This window comes from Nerophis lumbriciformis, linkage group LG02 (assembly GCF_033978685.3).
Source record: "Nerophis lumbriciformis linkage group LG02, RoL_Nlum_v2.1, whole genome shotgun sequence".
In the NCBI taxonomy this organism is placed as follows: Eukaryota; Metazoa; Chordata; class Actinopteri; order Syngnathiformes; family Syngnathidae; genus Nerophis; species Nerophis lumbriciformis.
In genome coordinates this window covers 30,893,160-30,913,503 of record NC_084549.2, presented here as the reverse complement: position 1 = coordinate 30,913,503, position 20,344 = coordinate 30,893,160, and the positions used below count along the sequence as shown (strand labels likewise).

The 20,344-nt window shown below is 39.9% G+C and overlaps 1 protein-coding gene across 6 annotated transcripts in view; it reads left to right on the top strand.

The window, feature by feature from the left end:
* lyst (lysosomal trafficking regulator) overlaps positions 1-13,884 on the top strand; it is a 103,816-nt gene extending 89,932 nt beyond the window's left edge. For 5 of the 6 annotated variants that reach the window (XM_061960704.1, XM_061960713.1, XM_061960722.2 and 2 more), the window contains 11 exons: positions 823-963; positions 1,065-1,282; positions 1,358-1,588; positions 5,629-5,818; positions 5,887-6,023; positions 6,105-6,203; positions 8,442-8,581; positions 8,652-8,749; positions 11,345-11,501; positions 11,576-11,647; positions 11,722-13,884. In XM_061960704.1, the coding sequence (XP_061816688.1) occupies positions 823-963; positions 1,065-1,282; positions 1,358-1,588; positions 5,629-5,818; positions 5,887-6,023; positions 6,105-6,203; positions 8,442-8,581; positions 8,652-8,749; positions 11,345-11,501; positions 11,576-11,647; positions 11,722-11,860 (1,622 nt within the window). In that variant the 3' untranslated portion in view covers positions 11,861-13,884. The remainder of the gene's footprint in view (positions 1-822; positions 964-1,064; positions 1,283-1,357; positions 1,589-5,628; positions 5,819-5,886; positions 6,024-6,104; positions 6,204-8,441; positions 8,582-8,651; positions 8,750-11,344; positions 11,502-11,575; positions 11,648-11,721) is intronic. The other variant, XM_072916020.1, reaches the window with a different exon arrangement.
* The last annotated feature ends 6,460 nt before the right edge of the window (positions 13,885-20,344 follow it).

Sequence of the window (20,344 nt, the reverse complement as noted above, 5' to 3'; positions counted from 1 at the left end):
AGTGGTGTCCAATACTGACCAAGTGAAAGGCTTCCAACATATTGTTGAGAAGAGGCCTCGCCCACATAATTAAAGTTGAGTCTGACCAAAAAATAATACTTGCAACTATATGTAACTAAGAAATGATTTGGAGGCAACAATAATGATTTGCAACCAAAAAGTTTTTTGTTTGATATATATTTTTTTATTTTACAATTATTCTTTTGCTCACAAATTTTTTAGGACTGCAAATCTATTATTTTTGGATGTGAATATTTTTGTTTGCAAACATTTTATTTGTTTTTTAATTCCTTTTTTGTTTGGTTGCCTAAAAAGACGCACATTTCTTTCAATAGTTGCATTCACAGGGCTATTTATTTTTTAGAATTTAGTAACGTTGACAAAATAAATCCACAAAAATCAAATGTCCACTGCAGAGGTTGCTGGTTCTCCGGAATATACGAAATAAGGATAATAGTGAAGGGAGAAGTCCGGCCCTCCAGTCTTTCTGGAAATGTGGCCCCCAAAACAATTTAGTGAATAGCCCTGATCTGCACATATTAAAAGTGCTTTTTAGTGCTTACATCCAACCGTGTTTTCCCAGAGTCATGAAAGGTTACTTTGTCTTTTATATTTGTCCTTCATCTCTTCTTCTCCTGTAATTACTTTTTTTCATCCATCCAATCTCTCCTCTGGTCCTTTCAGATGTTGTTTTTTAGTTTTAGGTTTTTTTTATGTGACCGTAAATGTATTCAGCCCTACGTGGCCTCTAAAGTCATGAAAGGGGCATCGTTCCAATCACTGAATCAAATTTCTAATTAGATTGTCTTTGGTCTTAATCAGATCAGAGCTTTGATATCCCGGACCGAACGTTTCATTCCATGAACACCACGTGGCGTCTCTCCTCCTACGAGTCCATGACGGATGTGAAAGAGCTCATCCCAGAGTTCTTCTACCTCCCTGAATTCCTGGTCAACAGAGAGGGTCATTATGTCTACATTCACTGAACAGCTGATCATTAGGGTTTTTTTTCCCCATCCTCAGCCATTTCCTCCAAGCTGATTATTGATCCTTTCTCTCACCAGGTTTTGATTTTGGCGTCCGTCAGAACAGCGAGAGGGTGAACCATGTCAATTTGCCTCCCTGGGCCCGCAACGACCCGCGTCTGTTCATCCTGATACACCGCCAGGCACTGGAATCGGACCAGGTGTCTCAGACGCTGTGTCAATGGATCGACCTGGTATTTGGACTAAAGCAGAAAGGCAAAGCTGCGGTCCATGCTATCAACGTCTTCCACCCAGCTGTAAGAACCCCTTGTTGTTAATCATGTTTAATCAAAAATATTAGCCTAATAAAGTATCTCTGTCAACTTTCATAGACTTATTTTGGCATGGACGTTTCGTCAGTAGAAGATCCAGTACAGCGAAGAGCGTTAGAGACCATGATCAAGACGTACGGGCAGACTCCTAGGCAGCTTTTCAACACCTGCCACGTCAGCAGGGCTGGTCCCAAACTTATGATGGAGGGCGAGCTCCCGGCTGCTATGGGTCTCCTGGTTCAGCTTGCCTTCAGAGAAACCCGAGAGCAGGCTAAGGAGATCATCTGCCCCGTAAGCACAGCGCTAGTTGGCAACAGTTCAGTTCTGTCTTTGAAGTTCAAAGGTTCCATATTACATTATTATATTTTCAACAAATGGTATTAGAGGTTCAAAGGTTCCATATTACATTATTATATTTTCAACAAATGGTATTAGAGGTCCCACAATACGTCAATGGATGTTGGCTGTCATCCATGCAGAGCATTCTCACAACTCATGCTCGTATACTTAGATTGGTCAGACCTAGGACTTGGATTGGAACTACATCTGACAAATCAAAGTCTATGAGCATAAAGTGATGAAGACTGCTCGAATGAGAGACGAAACGTCTTCTAAGGCCAACCGAACACTCCGGTTGCGATCTGTTGAATGCTCTGAGAACGTCCCATAATAGTGTGTTCAAAAACTAGCCTCGATGCTGCAATTTAGGCAAGTGTTTTTAGTTAGCGCTACTGGGAACATGCCGTTTTGTGTGTCTATAGCTTTAATGCTAATGAGCTGTGTTTTTCCATGCCTGTGTCTGACCGCGTGCTACATATAAAAATGTAATAAATGCCATATATCAGGTACAACAACGTAACATTAAGGAGCATCAGGGGCGTCGAAGTGAAGGGGTAAGTGGGGATGTTGTACCAGGGTCCCAAGCACAACGAGGGCACTGGGCTTTTTTTAAGGATGAATATTTTTTTGCTGTCATTTGAATTAGCAAGTCATGACAAAAAGACGTCATAAATGTTAGTGTAAATTAACATAGCTGTGAAAGTTCAATAATAAACTTGCTTGAATCAAACTAAGAACGTCTAACTACTGACATCCGTCATCAAAAATGCAAAGTGATTTGTTCTACCCAGCTAGACCTAGCTTCGAACACTTCACTCAACACAGATATCATAACGCCATCAAAGATCACCTTTAAACATTCAAACAACAGCACCAACATTGAAATAGAAAAAAAGAAAAGTAAAAATATCATAAATCTATCTATGGAAGCATAAGAAAAAGTTATGTACAAGTTCCACTTTTGCATCTTATTGCCCTTATTTTTGGTGTGTTCAAACACCCTAGATCAGGGGTCGGCAACTCGCGACTCCGGAGCCGCATGCGGCTCTTTGACCACTTGGTGGTAGCGGGGGTGTATAATGTAGCCCGGAAGAGTTAGGGATGCATGGGATTCAGGGTATTTGTTCTGTTGCTGATGTTCTCCCGAAATGTGTTTGTCATTCTTGTTTGGTGTGGGTTCACAGTGTGGCGCATATTAGTAAGAGTGTCAAAGTTGTTTATACGGCCACCGTCAGTGTGACCTGTATGGCTGTTGACCAAGTATGTCTTGCAGTCACTCATGTGTGTATACAGAAGCCTCATATAACATGTAACTGGGCTGGCACGCTGCATGTACTGGTTGTAGAGGGCGCTAAAGGCAGTGCCATCACGGCACACCCTTATTATTGTCGTTAGGGTGAAAATCAGCAGACATTTGAGAGAATAGTTGCCCTGAAATTCGGGAGTCTCCCGGAAAAATCGGGAGGGTTGGCAAGTATGACGCTGTCAAGCGCCATTCATATAAAACTCGTGGGCCGCACTAACATTACATTTTCATATTAAGGTGCGGGACGCGTCGCGTGTCTGAGACCCCTGGTTTATACATAGCACAAAGCAAAAGAAAAGTGTTATTTCATTTTAAATTTCAAAAGAGTTTTGTGGCTCACATTGTTTTCTTTAATTTGTGAAACGGGTCAAAATGGCTTTTTGAGTGGTAAATTTTGCCGACCCCTGCCCTAAATTAAAGTTAGACACAGAGGCGTCACTAGTTTTTAAACACATGGGGAGACCTAAACCCCCAGGAGATGCACTAACAATAATATAATCATGATAATAACGTTAGGGCAGCACGGTGGAAGAGGGGTTAGTGCATCTGCCTCACAATACGAAGGTCCTGAGTAGTCTTGGGTTCAATCCCGGGCTCGGGATCTTTCTGTGTGGAGTTTGCATGTTCTCCCCGTGACTGCGTGGGTTCCCTCCGGGTACTCCGGCTTCCTCCCACCTCCAAAGACATGCACCTGGGGATAGGTTGATTGGCAACACTAAATTGGCCCTAGTGTGTGAATGTGAGTGTGAATGTTGTCCGTCTATCTGTGTTGGCCCTGCGATGAGGTGGCGACTTGTCCAGGGTGTACCCCGCCTTCCGCCCGATTGTAGCTGAGATAGGCTCCAGCGCCCCCCGCGACCCCAAAAGGGAATAAGCGGTAGAAAATGGATGGATGGAATAACGTATTATGATTTGTATTATCCACTGATGATAATCACATGTGTATCAGATAGTCTCTACTTCACACTATGAAAAAAGGAAAATGTAGACCTTTTTTTGTAAAATATATCCTTGCAATCATTTTAGTGCATGTACTGTGCATCCGAAAAGTATTCACAGCAGCTCACTTTTTCCACATTTTGTTATGTTACAGCCTCATTCCAAAATGGAATACATTCATTTTTGTCCTCAGAATTCTACACACAATACCCCATAATGACAATGTGGAAAGGTTTTTTTTTTTTAAAGAAAGCTAATTTGTTAAAAAATGAAAATATTAAAAATCACATGTATGTAAGTATTCACAGCCTTTGCTCAATACTTTGTTGATACACCTTTGGGAGCAATTACAGCCTCAAGTCTTTTTGAATACAATGCCACAAGCTTGGCACACCAGTTTCGCCCATTCCTCTTTGCCCATTCCTCTTTGCTGCACCTTTCAAGCTCCATCAGGTTGGATGAGAAGCGTTGGTTTTCATCCAGGATGTCTCTGTACATTGCTGCATTCATGTTAGTCTAGTCAGGGAGGTGACCAAGAACCTGATGGTCACTCTGTCAGAGCTAAGGAATTCCTCTGTGGAGAAAGGAGAACCTTCCAGAAGGACAACAATCTCTGCAGCAATCCATCAATCAGGCCTGTATAGTAGAGTGGCCAGACGGAAGCCATTCCTTAGCAAAAAGTTTGCCAAAATGCATCTGAAAAACTCTAAGACCATTAGAAACAAAAATGTCTGGTCTGAATGCCAGACATCATGTTTGGAGGAGACCAGGCACCGCTCATCACCAGACCAATACCGTCTCTACAGTGAAGCATGGTGGTGGCAGCATCATGCTGTGGGGATGTTTTTCAGCAGCAATAACTGGGAGACTAGTCAGGGTAGAGGGAAAGATGAATGCAACAATGTACAGAGACGTTCTGGATGAAAACCAACACTTCCCAATCAACCTGATGGAGCTTGAGAGGTGCTGCAAAGAGGATTGGGTTACACTGCCCAAAGATAAGTGTGCCAAGCTTGTGGCATCGTATTCAAAAGCTGTGGCAGAAATCAGAGCAAAGTTGTACAAATGATGAATGTATTGTAAATTTGATTAATTGTATATTTTGTAACATTTTAACACATTCTGTATCCTAGTAGCTCCCTGTGGACAGGGGTTGAAAATTAGCATTAAATAAACAAAAGACTTGAGGCTGTAATTGCTGCCAAAGGTGCACCAACAAAGTATTGAGCAAAGGCTGTGAATACTTTAATGTAAATGTGATTTTTTTTTTATAGAATTTTTCTAACCCTTAAAAAAACCTTTTCACATTGTTATGGGGTATTGTATGTAGAATTTTGAGGATAAAAATGAATAGAGCTTTACCACTTTAGTAATAATTTTTGCACTTAAGAAACTTCTTTATGAATTATTCTGTTTTTTGTAATACTGTTATTACAGTACATCCACAAGTGGTGAAAAAGTGTATTACAACTGAGTAATGCTGCAGCCCAAACAGACCACAGCTGAGAAATAGATATTTTTTTGGCAGCCCCAGCACAATGTTTAAGAAACACTGCTCTGTATAACAGAATAGCTGTGATCTAAGGGTTAAAAATTATGTTAGATTTTGTACATTTTACTTAAAATGAGCAAATTGATCTAACATAGAAAATGCCTGGAAATAAGTTTTGTTAGTCCAAAATAATGTTTGATGTTGATTTGCAATGTTGCTTGGCTTTCGGCTTACCTGCCACTTTTTTGCCCACAGAGCCCCCTGCCGTGGATCAAAGGTTTGAAGTGGGGAGAGTATGTGGGCTCCCCTAGTGCGCCCGATCCGGTGGTGTGCTTCAGCCAGCCTCATGGCGAGAGGTTTGGATCATTACTGGCTCTGCCGACACGGGCCATTTGCGGACTGTCGCGCAAGTTCTGCCTCATGATGATTTACAGCAAGGAGCAGGGTAGGAGGCCACACATCGGACACAGGTGCTTTTAACACGGGGTGATATATACTTTGTGTACTACGTAGGTGTTCGGAGCATGCACAGCACAGACATCCAGTGGTCGGCCATCTTGAGTTGGGGCTACGCAGATAACATACTGAGGCTGAAGAGTAAACAGAGCGAACCACCCATCAACTTCATCCAGTGCTCCCCGCTGCACCAGGTGACTGCACGCTAACAACGGCACCAATCAGCTGCTAGCTTCTCTCTATCTTGACGGTGTGTGTCTGCGCGTCTCCTCCAGGTGACCAGCTGCGCATGGGTGCCCGATGGCTGCCAGCTATTTACGGGAAGCAAGTGTGGAGTCATCACCGCCTACAGCAACCGCTTCACTAGCACCACGGTGGGTTTCCATGGCGACGTCCCCCTCTAGCCCTACGCCTCCACATCACACACACACACACACATACACATCCCCCCCTTCCGCTCTTCTTTTTTTAAGAGGCGTGTAGCGCTCATATGCTCAGCCTCATTAGTCACATCACAGTTGCCCTTGAAACACATTTCCAGTGAGCCCGCAAGTGGGATTGCGGGGTTCAAACAGGGATTCTTGCATCCCTCTCTCCGATAATCAACACCAACTAAAATACATCACACAACCCGAGATCAATTACCGTATTTTCCGTACTATAGAGCGCATCATTTTATAGTCCAAACTGCACCCACTATATTTTAGAAGAATACAAATATTTATAATATTATTGAATGCAGCTGAGATAGGCACCAGCACCCCCCCGCAACCCCAAAAGGGACAAGCGGTAGAAAATGGATAGATGGATGGATTATTATATATTTTAATATTTAAAATATCAACCGCACCGGACTATAAGCCGCAGACATATATGTTGTAAAATTAGTTATTTACACAGAAAGATTTTGTAAATGTTTATTTACATACCCTAACTGTTTCCAAATGGCGTCTGTAACACGGCAGTAAAACAGCTGATCAAACAAAACAGAAGTCATTGTTATGGACCCGCTATCTGCGAAAGTCAGCTCTCCAATCAGCTAAACAGACTGAATAACTCCACGGTGACATTTTGATTGATTTACTGAGGAATTTGTAAAAATTTAAACAATAGAGAGTGCCATTCTAAGTTAATAATACTAACACAGACACTTGTAAGCGTGTTAGTATATTAGCTAATGCTAACGATGCTATTTTGATTACATTACGATAGCATGTACAAATGTGCATGAAAATGACATCACACATGGGACGGTTTAGTAAGTATAACTATTTTTACCATACCATACCAACTTTATTCATAAAGCCCTTTAAAAACAACCACAGTTGAAGAACAAAGGGCTGTACACCACAAAGAAATAGAGGCAAAGAACAGACTAAAAAATAAAATTTAAAACAGAAGTAAAATACACATTGAAAAAGCAAATACAAATTATCCTAAGACCAATTTGTTAGGTTAAAAAGTTAAAAACAGTTAAAAAAGTTAAAAACAATTTAAAGTCTCATGCTGGGTTAAAAGCCAGTGAATAAAAAGGGGTTTTAAGAAGGGTCTTAAAAGTAGCCAAAGAAGGGGCCTGTCTCACATGGAGAGGGAGATGGATCCAGAGTTTGGGACCCGCAACAGAGAAGGCCCTGTCCTCTCAAAGCTTGCGCTTTGATTTGGGTACCTCCAGGATCAGCTGACCTGATGGACCGGGTGGGGGCATAGAGGTGGAGCAGCTCAGAGAGGTAAGGTAGGGCAAGACCACGTAAGGATTTAAAAACGAGTCAAATAATTTTAAAATGGACTCTAAAAGTCAGGCAGCCAGTGGAGGGAGGCTAAAACAGCAGTCTTTTTCTTGTGTTAGTTAAAAGTCAGGCAGCTGCATTTTGGACCAGCTGTAGACGTGAGAGGGAGGATTGACTAATTCCAAAATACAAAGAGTTACAGTAATCCAGCCGAGATGTGATAAAGGCATGGATTACTGTCTCAAACTGTTGCCTAGAAAGAAGGTTTTTAACCTTGACCAGCTGACATAAATAAAAAGAGCTAGCTTTCACCACTGTACCAATCTGACGGTCCAATTTAAAATCACTGTCAATACGAAAGACCAGGTTGGTGACCATGAGTTTAACGTGCAAAGCCAAGGGGCCAATGTCAACAGGGGGGAACTCACAGGTACCACTAGGTCCAAACACTACTACTTCTGTCTTTTTAGTTTAGTTTTAGTTATATTGTAAAACTTACAAGCATTGCTTGGAGTGATGAATGAAGAATACATAAGTGTAGGAATGCTATGAATGACTAGAAGACGGAACTGCACTTGTACTTACAGTTGAAAGCATTAAACAAAAGGAAATGCTGTAGATGATCACCCTGCAGCTCCTGCAGTGAGCGAACTCGTCCAAAAGATGGCGACATAGCACAAACAGTAACACACCATTTCAGTGTCTCTGCTTGTGTTTAATGAAAACTATTTATTGAACACAAAACATCATGGCCGTTAGCGAAGAAAAATCCACAAATTAGCTGCACCGGTTTATAAACCGCAGGGTTCAAATCGTTGGAAAAAAGTAGCTGCTTATAGTTTGGAATTCACTGTATTCTCAATGTGTGTCTCTGTATGTGTCCAGCCGACAGAGATGGAGGTGGAGGCTCAGGTTCACCTGTACGGACACACGGGGGAGGTCACCAGCTTGTTTGTGTGCAAACCTTATAGCATTGTCATCAGCGTCAGCACGGACGGCACCTGCATCCTCTGGGACCTCAACAGGTCTGTTCAAGGCCTGCACGCACCTCCTTGATTGGATGCATATGAAGAATAAACAACTTTCTGTTTTTAGGCTTTGTTACGTGCAAAGCCTCACCGGCCACAAGAGCCCTGTGACGGCGGTTTCTGCCAGCGAGACCACCGGTGACATCGCGACAGTGTGCGACTCAGGTGAAGATTCCAGTGCTTGATCCTGGAGATATTTTGCAGGGTGAAATGACAGAAACATAGCAGTAATACAGGCACATTTCAATAAATAAAGGTTAAGTAATTTCAGTAGTAAAATTCAAAAGGTGAGATTCTTACAGATTTTCAGAACTTATTTTATAATAATTTTGATGATTACAGCTAATAAAACCCCAAATTTAGTACCTCATAGAATGTTCAAAATTGTCAAAAAAGTGGGATATAGTAAAATGGTTGAGACTTTAATTGGGTTATTTGTTTTAATTGAGCTCCTGAAATCAGATACAATTAGCACCTAATATCAATTTATTGAGAAGCACTGATGCACTGATTGCTAAAATTCCCACACCTTAAAAACAACAGTCAGAGTAGTTGCCTCTGTGTCACTTTACTAGTGATGGGTAAATGATGCTTCAGTGAGTGTGTGGCACTGTTTTGTTGTGATTCTGACAGTCCCTCATATGATTCTGTATTGAAATGAATATTTGTTTACGTAATACTTGACACGATCCTTATTGCAGGCAAGACAGTATCTTTATGCACGTACAATTCAAATTGTTTTTTTCAAATAGTTATAATTTTCTTACATAGTAATTTCTTAATAATAACAATATTACAATCAAGTTCTGAGTTTTAATATTATGACTTCACTCCAGTAAAATACAACTATTTCCTGTGAAAAAGGTTATTCTTGTAATACAATTACATTACTCATAATATTACTACACTAGTACTTCATTAGTACTACTGCTTGGTCCCCAAAAACAACACAATTTTGACATGGAACATGCCTTTTGAAAAGAAAAACACACTTTTAGATAAGAAATACTATACAACAACAAGACAATAGAATGTACTACCATACTTTCTGGGCTATAGAGTGCACCAGTATTTAAGCCACACCCACCAAATTGTAGAATAAATAAATACTGTATTTTCACATATATTAGCTGCACCGGACCATAAGCCACAAATATATACTGGCACGAACGATTTTATAAATGTTTATTTACATACCTTAATTGTTTCCAAACGGTGTCTGTCACTTGGCAGTAAAATGGTTGATCAAAAAAAACGAAAGTCATTGTCATGGACCCACTACCCGTGGAAGCTAGCGCTCCAATCAGCTAAACAGACGCAATAACTCCACAGTGACGTTTTGGTGAATTTACGAAACTCAAACAATACAAAAAGAATGCCATTGTAAGTTAACATTACTAACATAGACACTTGTAAACATGTTAGCATATTCGCTAATGCTAACAACGCTAGCTTGATTACATTACGATAGCACATTCAAATATGCATGAATACACTCTTACAGACATCACACATAGAATGGTTTAGTAAGTATGAATTGTTTTAGCTATATTGTAAAACTTACAAAGGTGCTTGGAGTGACAAATGAAGAATCCTTTTGAGCAGAAACGTGATCAACGTATAGTAGACAAAACGGGATATAATTCCTGTTCGAAGCACAAAACAGGAAGTACTATGACAACCCGCAGCACCTGTAGTGAGAAAACTCGTCCAAAAGATGGTGCCGTAGAACCAACAATAACACACCTTTTCAATGTATCTCTGTCGTGCTGTATGAAAACTATTTGTTGCACAATACAAATACAAAACATTATGGTCGTTAACAAATAAAAATCCATAAATTAGCCGCACCTTTTTTTAAGCCGCAGGGTTCAAAGTGTAGGAAAAAGTAGTGGCTTATAGACCAAAAAATACGGTACTGACAACTGAAGTAGTTTTATGAAGTAATGTAATCATAATATACAGTATTTACCTTGGAGAGCAGACTTCTACAATATTTCTTTGAAGCTGCTTTTCCGTCAAACACACCATCAACATCTTCAACATATTCTGCAGACGAGCAGTGATTCACTCGAATTGCTTCGCCAAGTTGGCGACATGCTACGTCATGTTTTTAATACATTATTTCTTTAATTCAATTGTTATTATCCACTTCTTTGCACTCGCTTTCTTCCCTCCCATGGTTGGAAAAAAGTTATGTCGATCAAATGCCAGCGATTCCGACCGGATGTTTTGGTTGGATCGTACGTGGTTCAGTGTGACATTCGCTACACCAACTAATGGCATGGATGCTTGGAACTCAAATTTCTGCTTGTAACAATTAACCGAGAGATAACACTTATCTCAAAACACTAAGTTGAGGTACTGTACCACTGTACTCTGATTGTTTTTGTCTTACCCTCATTCTCCACAGTGATTATGTTTTGTGTATATTAATTATCTTCGTATAGACTTAGACTTAGACAAACTTTATTGTTCCACACAGTAGCTCAGTTACAAAGGATGGAAAGAATAAGGATGGAAAGGATAATGCAGGTATAAAGTAGACTAAAAATGTACTATAGTAGCAATATAAAATATTACATATATGTAATATTTACATATTATATATACACAGTATATAATATACACCATATAATATATAGTGTAGTATTTGTGCGTTCTATTGTATTCTCTAGTGTTGACTACATCCTTCCTGTTGCATCGGTTGTGTTGTTGGCTAAAAACACAATATTTACCCCATATTGTTTGTGTGTACAGTGGGCGGCGGTAGCGACCTGCGTCTATGGACTGTCAACGGTGACCTCATCGGTCACGTGCACTGCAGAGAGATCATTTGCTCCGTAGCTTTCTCTAATCAACCGGAAGGCGTCTCTGTCAACGTCATTGCTGGCGGGCTAGAAAATGGCGTCGTCAGGTGAGTTTATTTTTCATTCTTTTATCAATTTAGTGCCATTCGTCTTTTAACCACAATCTTCCTCTCTCTTTCAGGCTTTGGAGCACGTGGGACCTAAAACCAGTGCGAGAGATCACCTTTCCCAAGTCCTGCAAACCCATCATCAGGTAGTATTGCGTTTGTGCGTATGCTTTTGGTTGTCGTAGCGATTGTGTGACATAAAGTCTCCTGTTTGCCGAAGCCTGACGTACTCGTGTGACGGTCACCACCTGTACACGGCCAACAGCGAGGGCACGGTGATGGCATGGTGTCGGCGGGACCAGCAGCGCATGAAGCTGCCCATGTTCTACTCGTTTTTAAGCAGCTACGCCGCAGGTTGAGTGTGCATGTGTATATAAGTGAGTGTGCGTGTGTGTGAGAGTGAGAGACGTTTACTACCATCCAGGTGTGTCCTCACTCCTCCTCCCATGGAGAGAAACAAATGACAGCCTCAAACACCCTGCTTGACTTTTACCTCAAGCCGTCCCAGCCATATATATAAATACATATGATATATTATAAATATATAATATACAGAGGAATGTTTGGGACGCTGGACATTTGACTGGTGGCTGCAACAGACACTTTATACACAATGCATTTGTGCATGTGTTCTTTCCTGCTTTTTCTCTCTCCCTGTTAAGCTGCTATTTGGCTAAGTAGCCAAACGTTCCGCCTCTGGACTTGTCTGCTCCTCTCTTCAGCGCCCAAAAGGAGGAGGAGCCAAGGTGTCCGACTACCGCATGCCAGAATGACGCTTGACTGTATCGAGGTGATACGCTCCTCCTTGCAACTGTCCTTTATATTTATTATTGTGTGATATCAATATCCTGTTTATTTATATGAACTCATCTGCTGCCTAATGCACTACACATACATTGCAACCTCTCTGCAAACCGGTGGTGAAGTGTTGTTTTCCTCTTGCTCCGATCATGCCTCGTACTCTCTAAGAGGTGAGTAAGCACCTCTCTGCTTCCATGTAAATGTTCTTTACATTCCCTCTCTACTTTGCAGCACTTTCTCATCTATTACGGCACTTTTTTTGTTTAATATTCGCAAGCCTGTCAACTTCAACTTCAGTCTTAAAGAGAGCAATATCAGACTACATGCAATAGGTCATCTTTTTATGTATTTCTTTTCTTTCTGCCTTTTGAGCCTTCTGTCTTACATTTCACTCTTGTTTACAAGAAAGGGAATATTTGTTATGAATGAGTGTTACTATACAGTCTTGATTTCCTGTTTACTTACATGTACATACTTTTTAACACAACCATAGCTCATCTTTTTTCTCTACAAAAAGCAGCATGAAGGAAGATCCGGTATAATGTTCACACAAAAAAGTGTTTTATTTCCTCTCGATAAACTTGAGCTATGCATAAATGAAGCTTGTTGTTGTAAAAAAAATCAAATAAAATGTCCTGTTGGATCAAATTTAAATCATTGGTCTTGGTTGTGCGGTTTGGACTGAAAGTTTGTAATATCTGTGTGCGTTTGTCAACAAACCAAGTGATGAATATATTATATGAAATATATCAATATTAGATCTTTCCTGTGATAAAATGGCAACCAAGGTAATCAAAAAGGTCAACCAACGAACAAGATTTCTCTATAGAATCTCCTCTCTGGTCAACAAAAGCACCATGAAGATTCTAGCGGGAACTCTCGTTCAACCCTTTTTCGATTACGCATGCACCTCCTGGTACCCTAGCACCTCCAAAACCCTCAAATCTAGACTCCAAACATCCCAGAACAAGCTAGTCAGATTACTTTTAGACCTCCACCCCAGATCACACCTCACTCCTACCCACTTCTCCAAAGTGGGCTGGCTCAGGGTGGAGGACAGAGTAAAACAACTTGCACTGAGCCTAGTCTATAAAATCCGCTACACCTCCCTGATACCGAAGTACATGTCAAACTACTTCCTTAACGTAAATGACCGCCATAACCACAACACCAGGGGGAGCTCCACTAACCACGTTAAACCCAGATTCCGATCTAACAAAGGTCTTAACTCATTCTCTTTCTATGCCACATCAATGTGGAATGCACTCCCAACAGGTATAAAAGAAAGGGCATCTCTATCCTCCTTCAAAACCGCACTAAAAGAACACCTCCAGGCAACTTCAACCCTAAACTAGCACCCTCCCTTCCTCATCATACCTCCTCGGATTGTAAATAATCAAATGTAAACAATCAAATGTAGTCACTTTTTCTTATAATTTCTGATCTCTCTCTCTGTGTCCAATACTTGCTGTACATATCCTACCAAGTCAGTCCTACACTGTTCCAATGTCATTTTCTCTGATGATGCAATTGTTGATGACTGAAGTGTTGATTCCAACCAAACTTACCCCCCCGCCCCCCCTATATCCCACACCCCGGATTGTAAATAATGTAAATAATTCAATTTATATACTGTGATGATTATCTTGTGTGATGACTGTATTATGAAAATAGTATATATCTGTATCATGAATCAATTTAAGTGGACCCCGACTTAAACAAGTTGAAAAACTTATTCGGGTGTTACCATTTAGTGGTCAATTGTACGGAATATGTACTTCACTGTGCAATCTACTAATAAAAGTTTCAATCAATCAATCAATAGAAGACCTATTTACAAGGCCTTTGTCAGTTTCTTGGTGGACCTGCTCTCAAAGGCCACAGCACTAACAAACCGTAAAAAATGTGGTCCCTGTAAACAAGAGTAAACCTGGAAGCAGGGTTGAATTGATTGCATTGCTTTGTGGTGCATTAGAGGCTACTCCCACATCCTAAGGACAACCTAAAATCCTTCGTAATTCAACATCGTCCATCCATCTTTTATCAGTGACATATATTATCTATATATATATATATAGAGAGAGAGAGAGAGATGCAATATAGTATCTACAGATACATATACAGTATATAGATATATGAAGGGAAATATATTCAAAAAGTGTTTTTTTCTCTAGAGACTCAAAGCACTTTACATTGTGAAACCCATTACTTACATTTTTAAGTTACATTTAAACCAGTGCGTGTGGCACTGACAGCAGCTAAGGGAAAGTGTCTTGCCCAAGGACCAACGGCAGTGACTAGGATGGCGGAAGCTGGAACCCTCAAGTTGCTGGCACGGCAGCTCTACCAACTAATCCACACCGCCCCGATATATATATACTGTATATATCGATATACAGATATTAATACATAATACAATATACATTTATATTTACTAGTTGTATTAGTGCTTTTAGAATTAATGAGTTAACTCGAGATTAATCACAAAAAAAATATAGTGTTAAACATGAACACACTTGGATTAATAATGCCATTTATTTTGATCCTACAAGCTCTGTTACGTTAACCGTTATACAGTCAGTGATCAGATCAATGATGTACAAAGGTGAGTGGGGAGACTCAGACTGGTGTGCTTGCTGGTAAATTCACTCCAAAATACACTGAACAAAAAAAATAAACGCAACACTTTTATTTTTGCTCCCATTTTGTGTATATAGTAAACGTGTTAGATCTTTGAGTTCAACCCATGAAAAATTGTAGCAAAATCAATAGTGTTGCACTTGTATTTTTGTTGAGTACACATTTTGAAAAAAACTTTTATGTAAAAGTGTTGCCACATTTTATGCGAATAAATGACATGCATTCAAGTAAAACTTTTGAAAATGGTCTTGATGACATTCTGACAATACAATTGCATTTGTATACAAATATTTTCTAAAGCAAATTTTAATTATGCAAGTGAGTAATCACCTGTGATTAATCATGATTAAGCAAAATTCCAAAGTGCAATTAATCTGATTGAACTCTGTGTATGTATGTATGTGTATATATATATATATATATATATATGTGTGTGTGTGTGGGTGTGTGTATATATATATATATATATATATATATATATATATATATATATATATATATATATATATATATATATATATATATATATATATATATATACATACATACATACATATGTGTGTGTGTGTGTGTGTATATGTATATATATATATATATATATGTGTGTGTGTATATATATATATGTGTGTGTATATATATATATGTGTATTAGGGCTGCAACAACTAATCGATTAAAATCCATCCATCCATCCATTTTCTACCGCTTATTCCCTTTGGGGTCGCGGGGGGCGCTGGAGCCTATCTCAGCTACAATCGGGCGGAAGGCGGGGTGCACCCTGGACAAGTCGCCACCTCATCACAGGGCCAACACAGATAGACAGACAACATTCACACTCACATTCACACACTAGGGCCAATTTAGTGTTGCCAATCAACCTATCCCCAGGTGCATGTCTTTGGAGGTGGGAGGAAGCCGGAGTACCCGGAGGGAACCCACGCAGTCACGGGGAGAACATGCAAACTCCACACAGAAAGATCCCGAGCCCGGGATTGAACCTAAGACTACTCAGGACCTTCGTATTGTGAGGCAGATGCACTAACCCTTCTTCCACCGTGCTGCCCCTCGATTAAAATCGATTATAAAAATAGTTGGCGATTAATTTAGTCATCGATTGGTTGGATCCATGCTATGCGCATGCGTAGAGGCAATTTTCTTTTTTTTTATAAACTGCAACATGTACAAACAGCTGAGAAACAATAATCAAAATAAGTATGGTGCCAGTATGCTGTTTTTTTTCAATAAAATACTTGAAAGGATAGAAATGTAGTTTGTCTCTTTTATCCGATTATTAATCGAAGTAATAATCGACAGATTAATCGATTATCAAATTAATCGTTAGTTGCAGCCCTAATGTGTGTGTGTATATATATATATATATATATACACACACACACTTATGTATATATATATATATACACACTTATGTGTATATATATGTATATATATATATATATATATATATATATATACATACACACACTGATATATATATATATATATATATACACACACACACTTATGTATATATATATATGTATTTATATTGATATATGTACGGTATGGTCAAAAGTTTACATACACTTGTAAAGAACATAATGTCATGGCTGTCTTGAGTTTCCAATAATTTCTACAACTGTTATTTTTTTGTGATAGAGTGATTGGAGCACATACTTGTTGGTCACAAAAAACATTCATGAAGTTTGGTTCTTTTATGAATTTATTATGGGTCTACTGAAAATGTGACCAAATCTGCTGGGTTAAAAGTATACATACAGCAATGTTAATATTTGGTTACATGTCCCTTGGCAAGTTTCACTGCAATAAGGCACTTTTGGTAGCCATCCACAAGCTTCTGGTTGAATTTTTCTTTTTTCTTTTTCTTTTTCTTTTTTTTTTGTCCTGTCCAGCTTCTCAGGCAAATCATATACCGGTAGTTGATGTAGATGCCCATATCGGCTGTTCAGATTTACTTTACAAAAGAGAAGTGTAGGATATTTCTCTTGTTGCCTTATTTGTATTTTACTTTATTAAATGTATTTATATTATCATTTGGTGCAGCCGGGCCGGAGCAGGAGGGGATAAAAAGACAAAAAAAAGAAGACAGAGGGGGAAATTGTGGAGACAAGAGGGGGATTAGACAGAGAGACAAAAACAACAACAGCAAACACAACAACAATAGAGCAACATCAGCAAATACGACATGTACAATAATGATGGTGAAAGTAATAGCAAATAAGCAGTTAGCGAAAATAAAAAATAATACAGAAATGACAATGAGCATTATTACACTACAAATGGAGCAATACAAATACCAATAGAAATAGCGCTATTGATAATGAACAATACCAATACTTTACCTTTATTATCAACAATACAGTTGTTCAAATGCAACAATACATATACGTAATGATAACTTGAGATACGAAATAATGCAGAAAAATGGAGGGGGAGAAAGAGAAGCAACCTACATTAACCTTGTAGATTGTTATAGTAACAATAGGTTAAGCTTTGTCAGTGTGCCATGTGTTATACCCAGTTTACCCTAGGGCAACAACGTTAATATATGTTTGATGAAACGTGATTATGTGCATGAGTGTACGTATGCATGTGTACTTGTATATGTACAGAATGTGTATATGTGTTTGTACAGTGAATGTATATGTACAGAATGTGTATATGTGTTTGTACAGTGAGTGTATATCAGGGGTGGGCAATTAATTTTTACCGGGGGCCGCATGAGCAACCCGAGCACTGCTGGAGGGCCACATCGACAATATTTCAATTAAATTTTACTCAATATTATTTTTGACATATACCGTAAGATAAATAATAATAATAATAATAACAATACTTTCATTTAACCTAACTTAACTTTATACCAAAAGCACTGCTTTGGAAATCATGTGTACCCCTTTCAGAGATCACATTTAGTTCCCCTTAAACATCCTCATGTTGCACAATGAAATGTAAGCATAGGATGAAGTGTGCATTCCTGTAACTTTCTCTAGTAACAGCATTCCATGATTAATATAAATAAATTAACATTAATAATAAATGACAGTAAAATAAGCACATGTATGACTGATGAGTCATAATGTAACTTTGTGTGGTGTTTGAGTTGTCCGACTTTTTGTGTGGCAATAAACGCACCAGTGGTTTAGTAGTATGCGTGTTGGTGACAGATGACAAGTTGGTTTTGGCCTGGTTTGTACGGCAGAAAATGACTAGTTTTTCGAGATAGAAGTTTTTTACTCATGTTTTTGGTGTGGTTATGGCCGAATATAAACAGTTTTGCTCAATAAAGTGATCGATATAATTCCTGGCCTCGAAGCATCTCGATAGACGTTACAATAATTGAACGGTGTTGACGAACACCGTTTGGGACGCTTGTTGTCACTGTCACTCAAAGTTGCATTGCAAAATTACACAGAATAAATGTGTTTATTTTGTTTAGAATTCAGATGGGTTTGATTTGGTGCGCGGCATATATTTGCTGTGCGCAGAGGACGCTTGAGCAGTGCGCAATTGCGCAGGCATGCACCTTAGAGGGAACGTTGCTTGGCAGTCCATGTCTTGTTGAAAACACGCCATTCGTCATCAACTTTTCTCTTTTTAGCGTCTCGGGTGTAAACCGTGCATCACTTGTCGCTGTGCACCTTCACTCACAGGTTACACACGGACATACGCCCATAAATAACACATTTCAAAATAAATGCAGCACAGTTGCATAATAGATGTTTTTTCAACTTTATTTTGTAATTTGTGATTGCAGCTGTTCACATTCACTCACAATCACGCACGTGCATACGTCCACACGGAAGAAATACAAATAACGCTTTTCAAAATAACAGCAGCACCGTTGTATTGCACACTCGACATAGATACTTTTTAAAATGTATTTTGTAATTTATGATTGGCCTCACGCGGGACGGACAGGGACGCACAAAGGGCCGGATGTGGCCCGCGGGCCGCAGAATGCCCAGGTCTGGTGTATTTGTACAGTATGTGTATGTTTGTATATTGAATGTGCGTGTGGATGTACGAACTTTAAGTATGTAAATATGTACTGTATTTGTGTATGTATGCGGGAGCGTAGGTACCTATGTATGTATGTGAGTATATGTGAATGTGTATGTACAATATATTCGACTCCCAGTGTGCGTGGGAGCCAGAGCACGGCCCCAGCCCCCCCGAGAGCCCAACCCACAAACAGTAGGCGTGGTGCCCAGGGAACAAGGGACCACCGCCCCCACGCAGCCAAGATGGCCAGCGACAGGAACCCCAGAGCCCGGCCCACCGCGCCACCCACAAGGGTCAGCAGCAGGCCGCAGACAGATGCACCCGGCAGAGGACAAGGCACAAGAAAAGCAGGGGACAGCCAGACCCCAAGCCAGGAAGACCGCCCTCGCCCCACCGGCAACCGGGCCCCCACGATCCCACTCCCCACCCTCGGAGAGCGCGGCTAGACCACCCCACCCAAATCGGCCACCGCAGGACCACCCGGCACGGTGCCACGGGAACCACCCACCTCACCCGCAGGGACCCCAACGATGGAGATGGAACAACCAGCAACCGCCCTGCCGAGTTCCCCCCTGAGGGAGGGGAAAATTAAAAAATAATATTAATAAAATATATTAAAAAATAAATAAATAAATTAGAAAAATAAAAAAAATAAAGAGAATTAAAAGAAGATCACAGACATGCTGACACACAAGGTCACTACCCCAGCAACTATATATATATACATATATATATATATATATATATATATATATATATATATATATATGTATGTATGTATGTATGTATGTATGTATGGCTCCAGCACCCCCCGCAAACCCAAAAAGGACAAGCGGTAAAAACGGATGGATGGATGTATATATATATACACGTATATGTTTATGTATATATAGTGTGTATACATAAACATATCTATCTCTCTCTCTCTATCTATATATATATATATATATATATATATATATATATATATATATATTATATATATATATACATATATATATATTATATATAGAGAGAGATAGATAGATAGATAAACAAACATAGAATAAGTGCATGGCAATCAGTTCCGGTTGGTACAATGAGGCGGAGGCGGGTGTGGCTGTGATGTGGAAGAAGAAGAAGAAGAAGGGAAAGCCTGCACATCATTGATGTTTCCTGCTGCTGCACCGACGCTCATCAAGGAAACATCGCTGCTGCATTCAGGGTCATCCGTGCGCGGTGGGAGAACACACACTCCGCCGCTCCGACACCGCTTGAATCTCGTCGTCGTCACACGGAGGTGTCCCCCTCCCCCCCTTTTTTTTTTTTGCTAGCATATCTCCGAGCCTTGCCGCGGTGGTCTTCACCCATATCTCGTCCTCCTCCACGTCTTCTTCCCCGG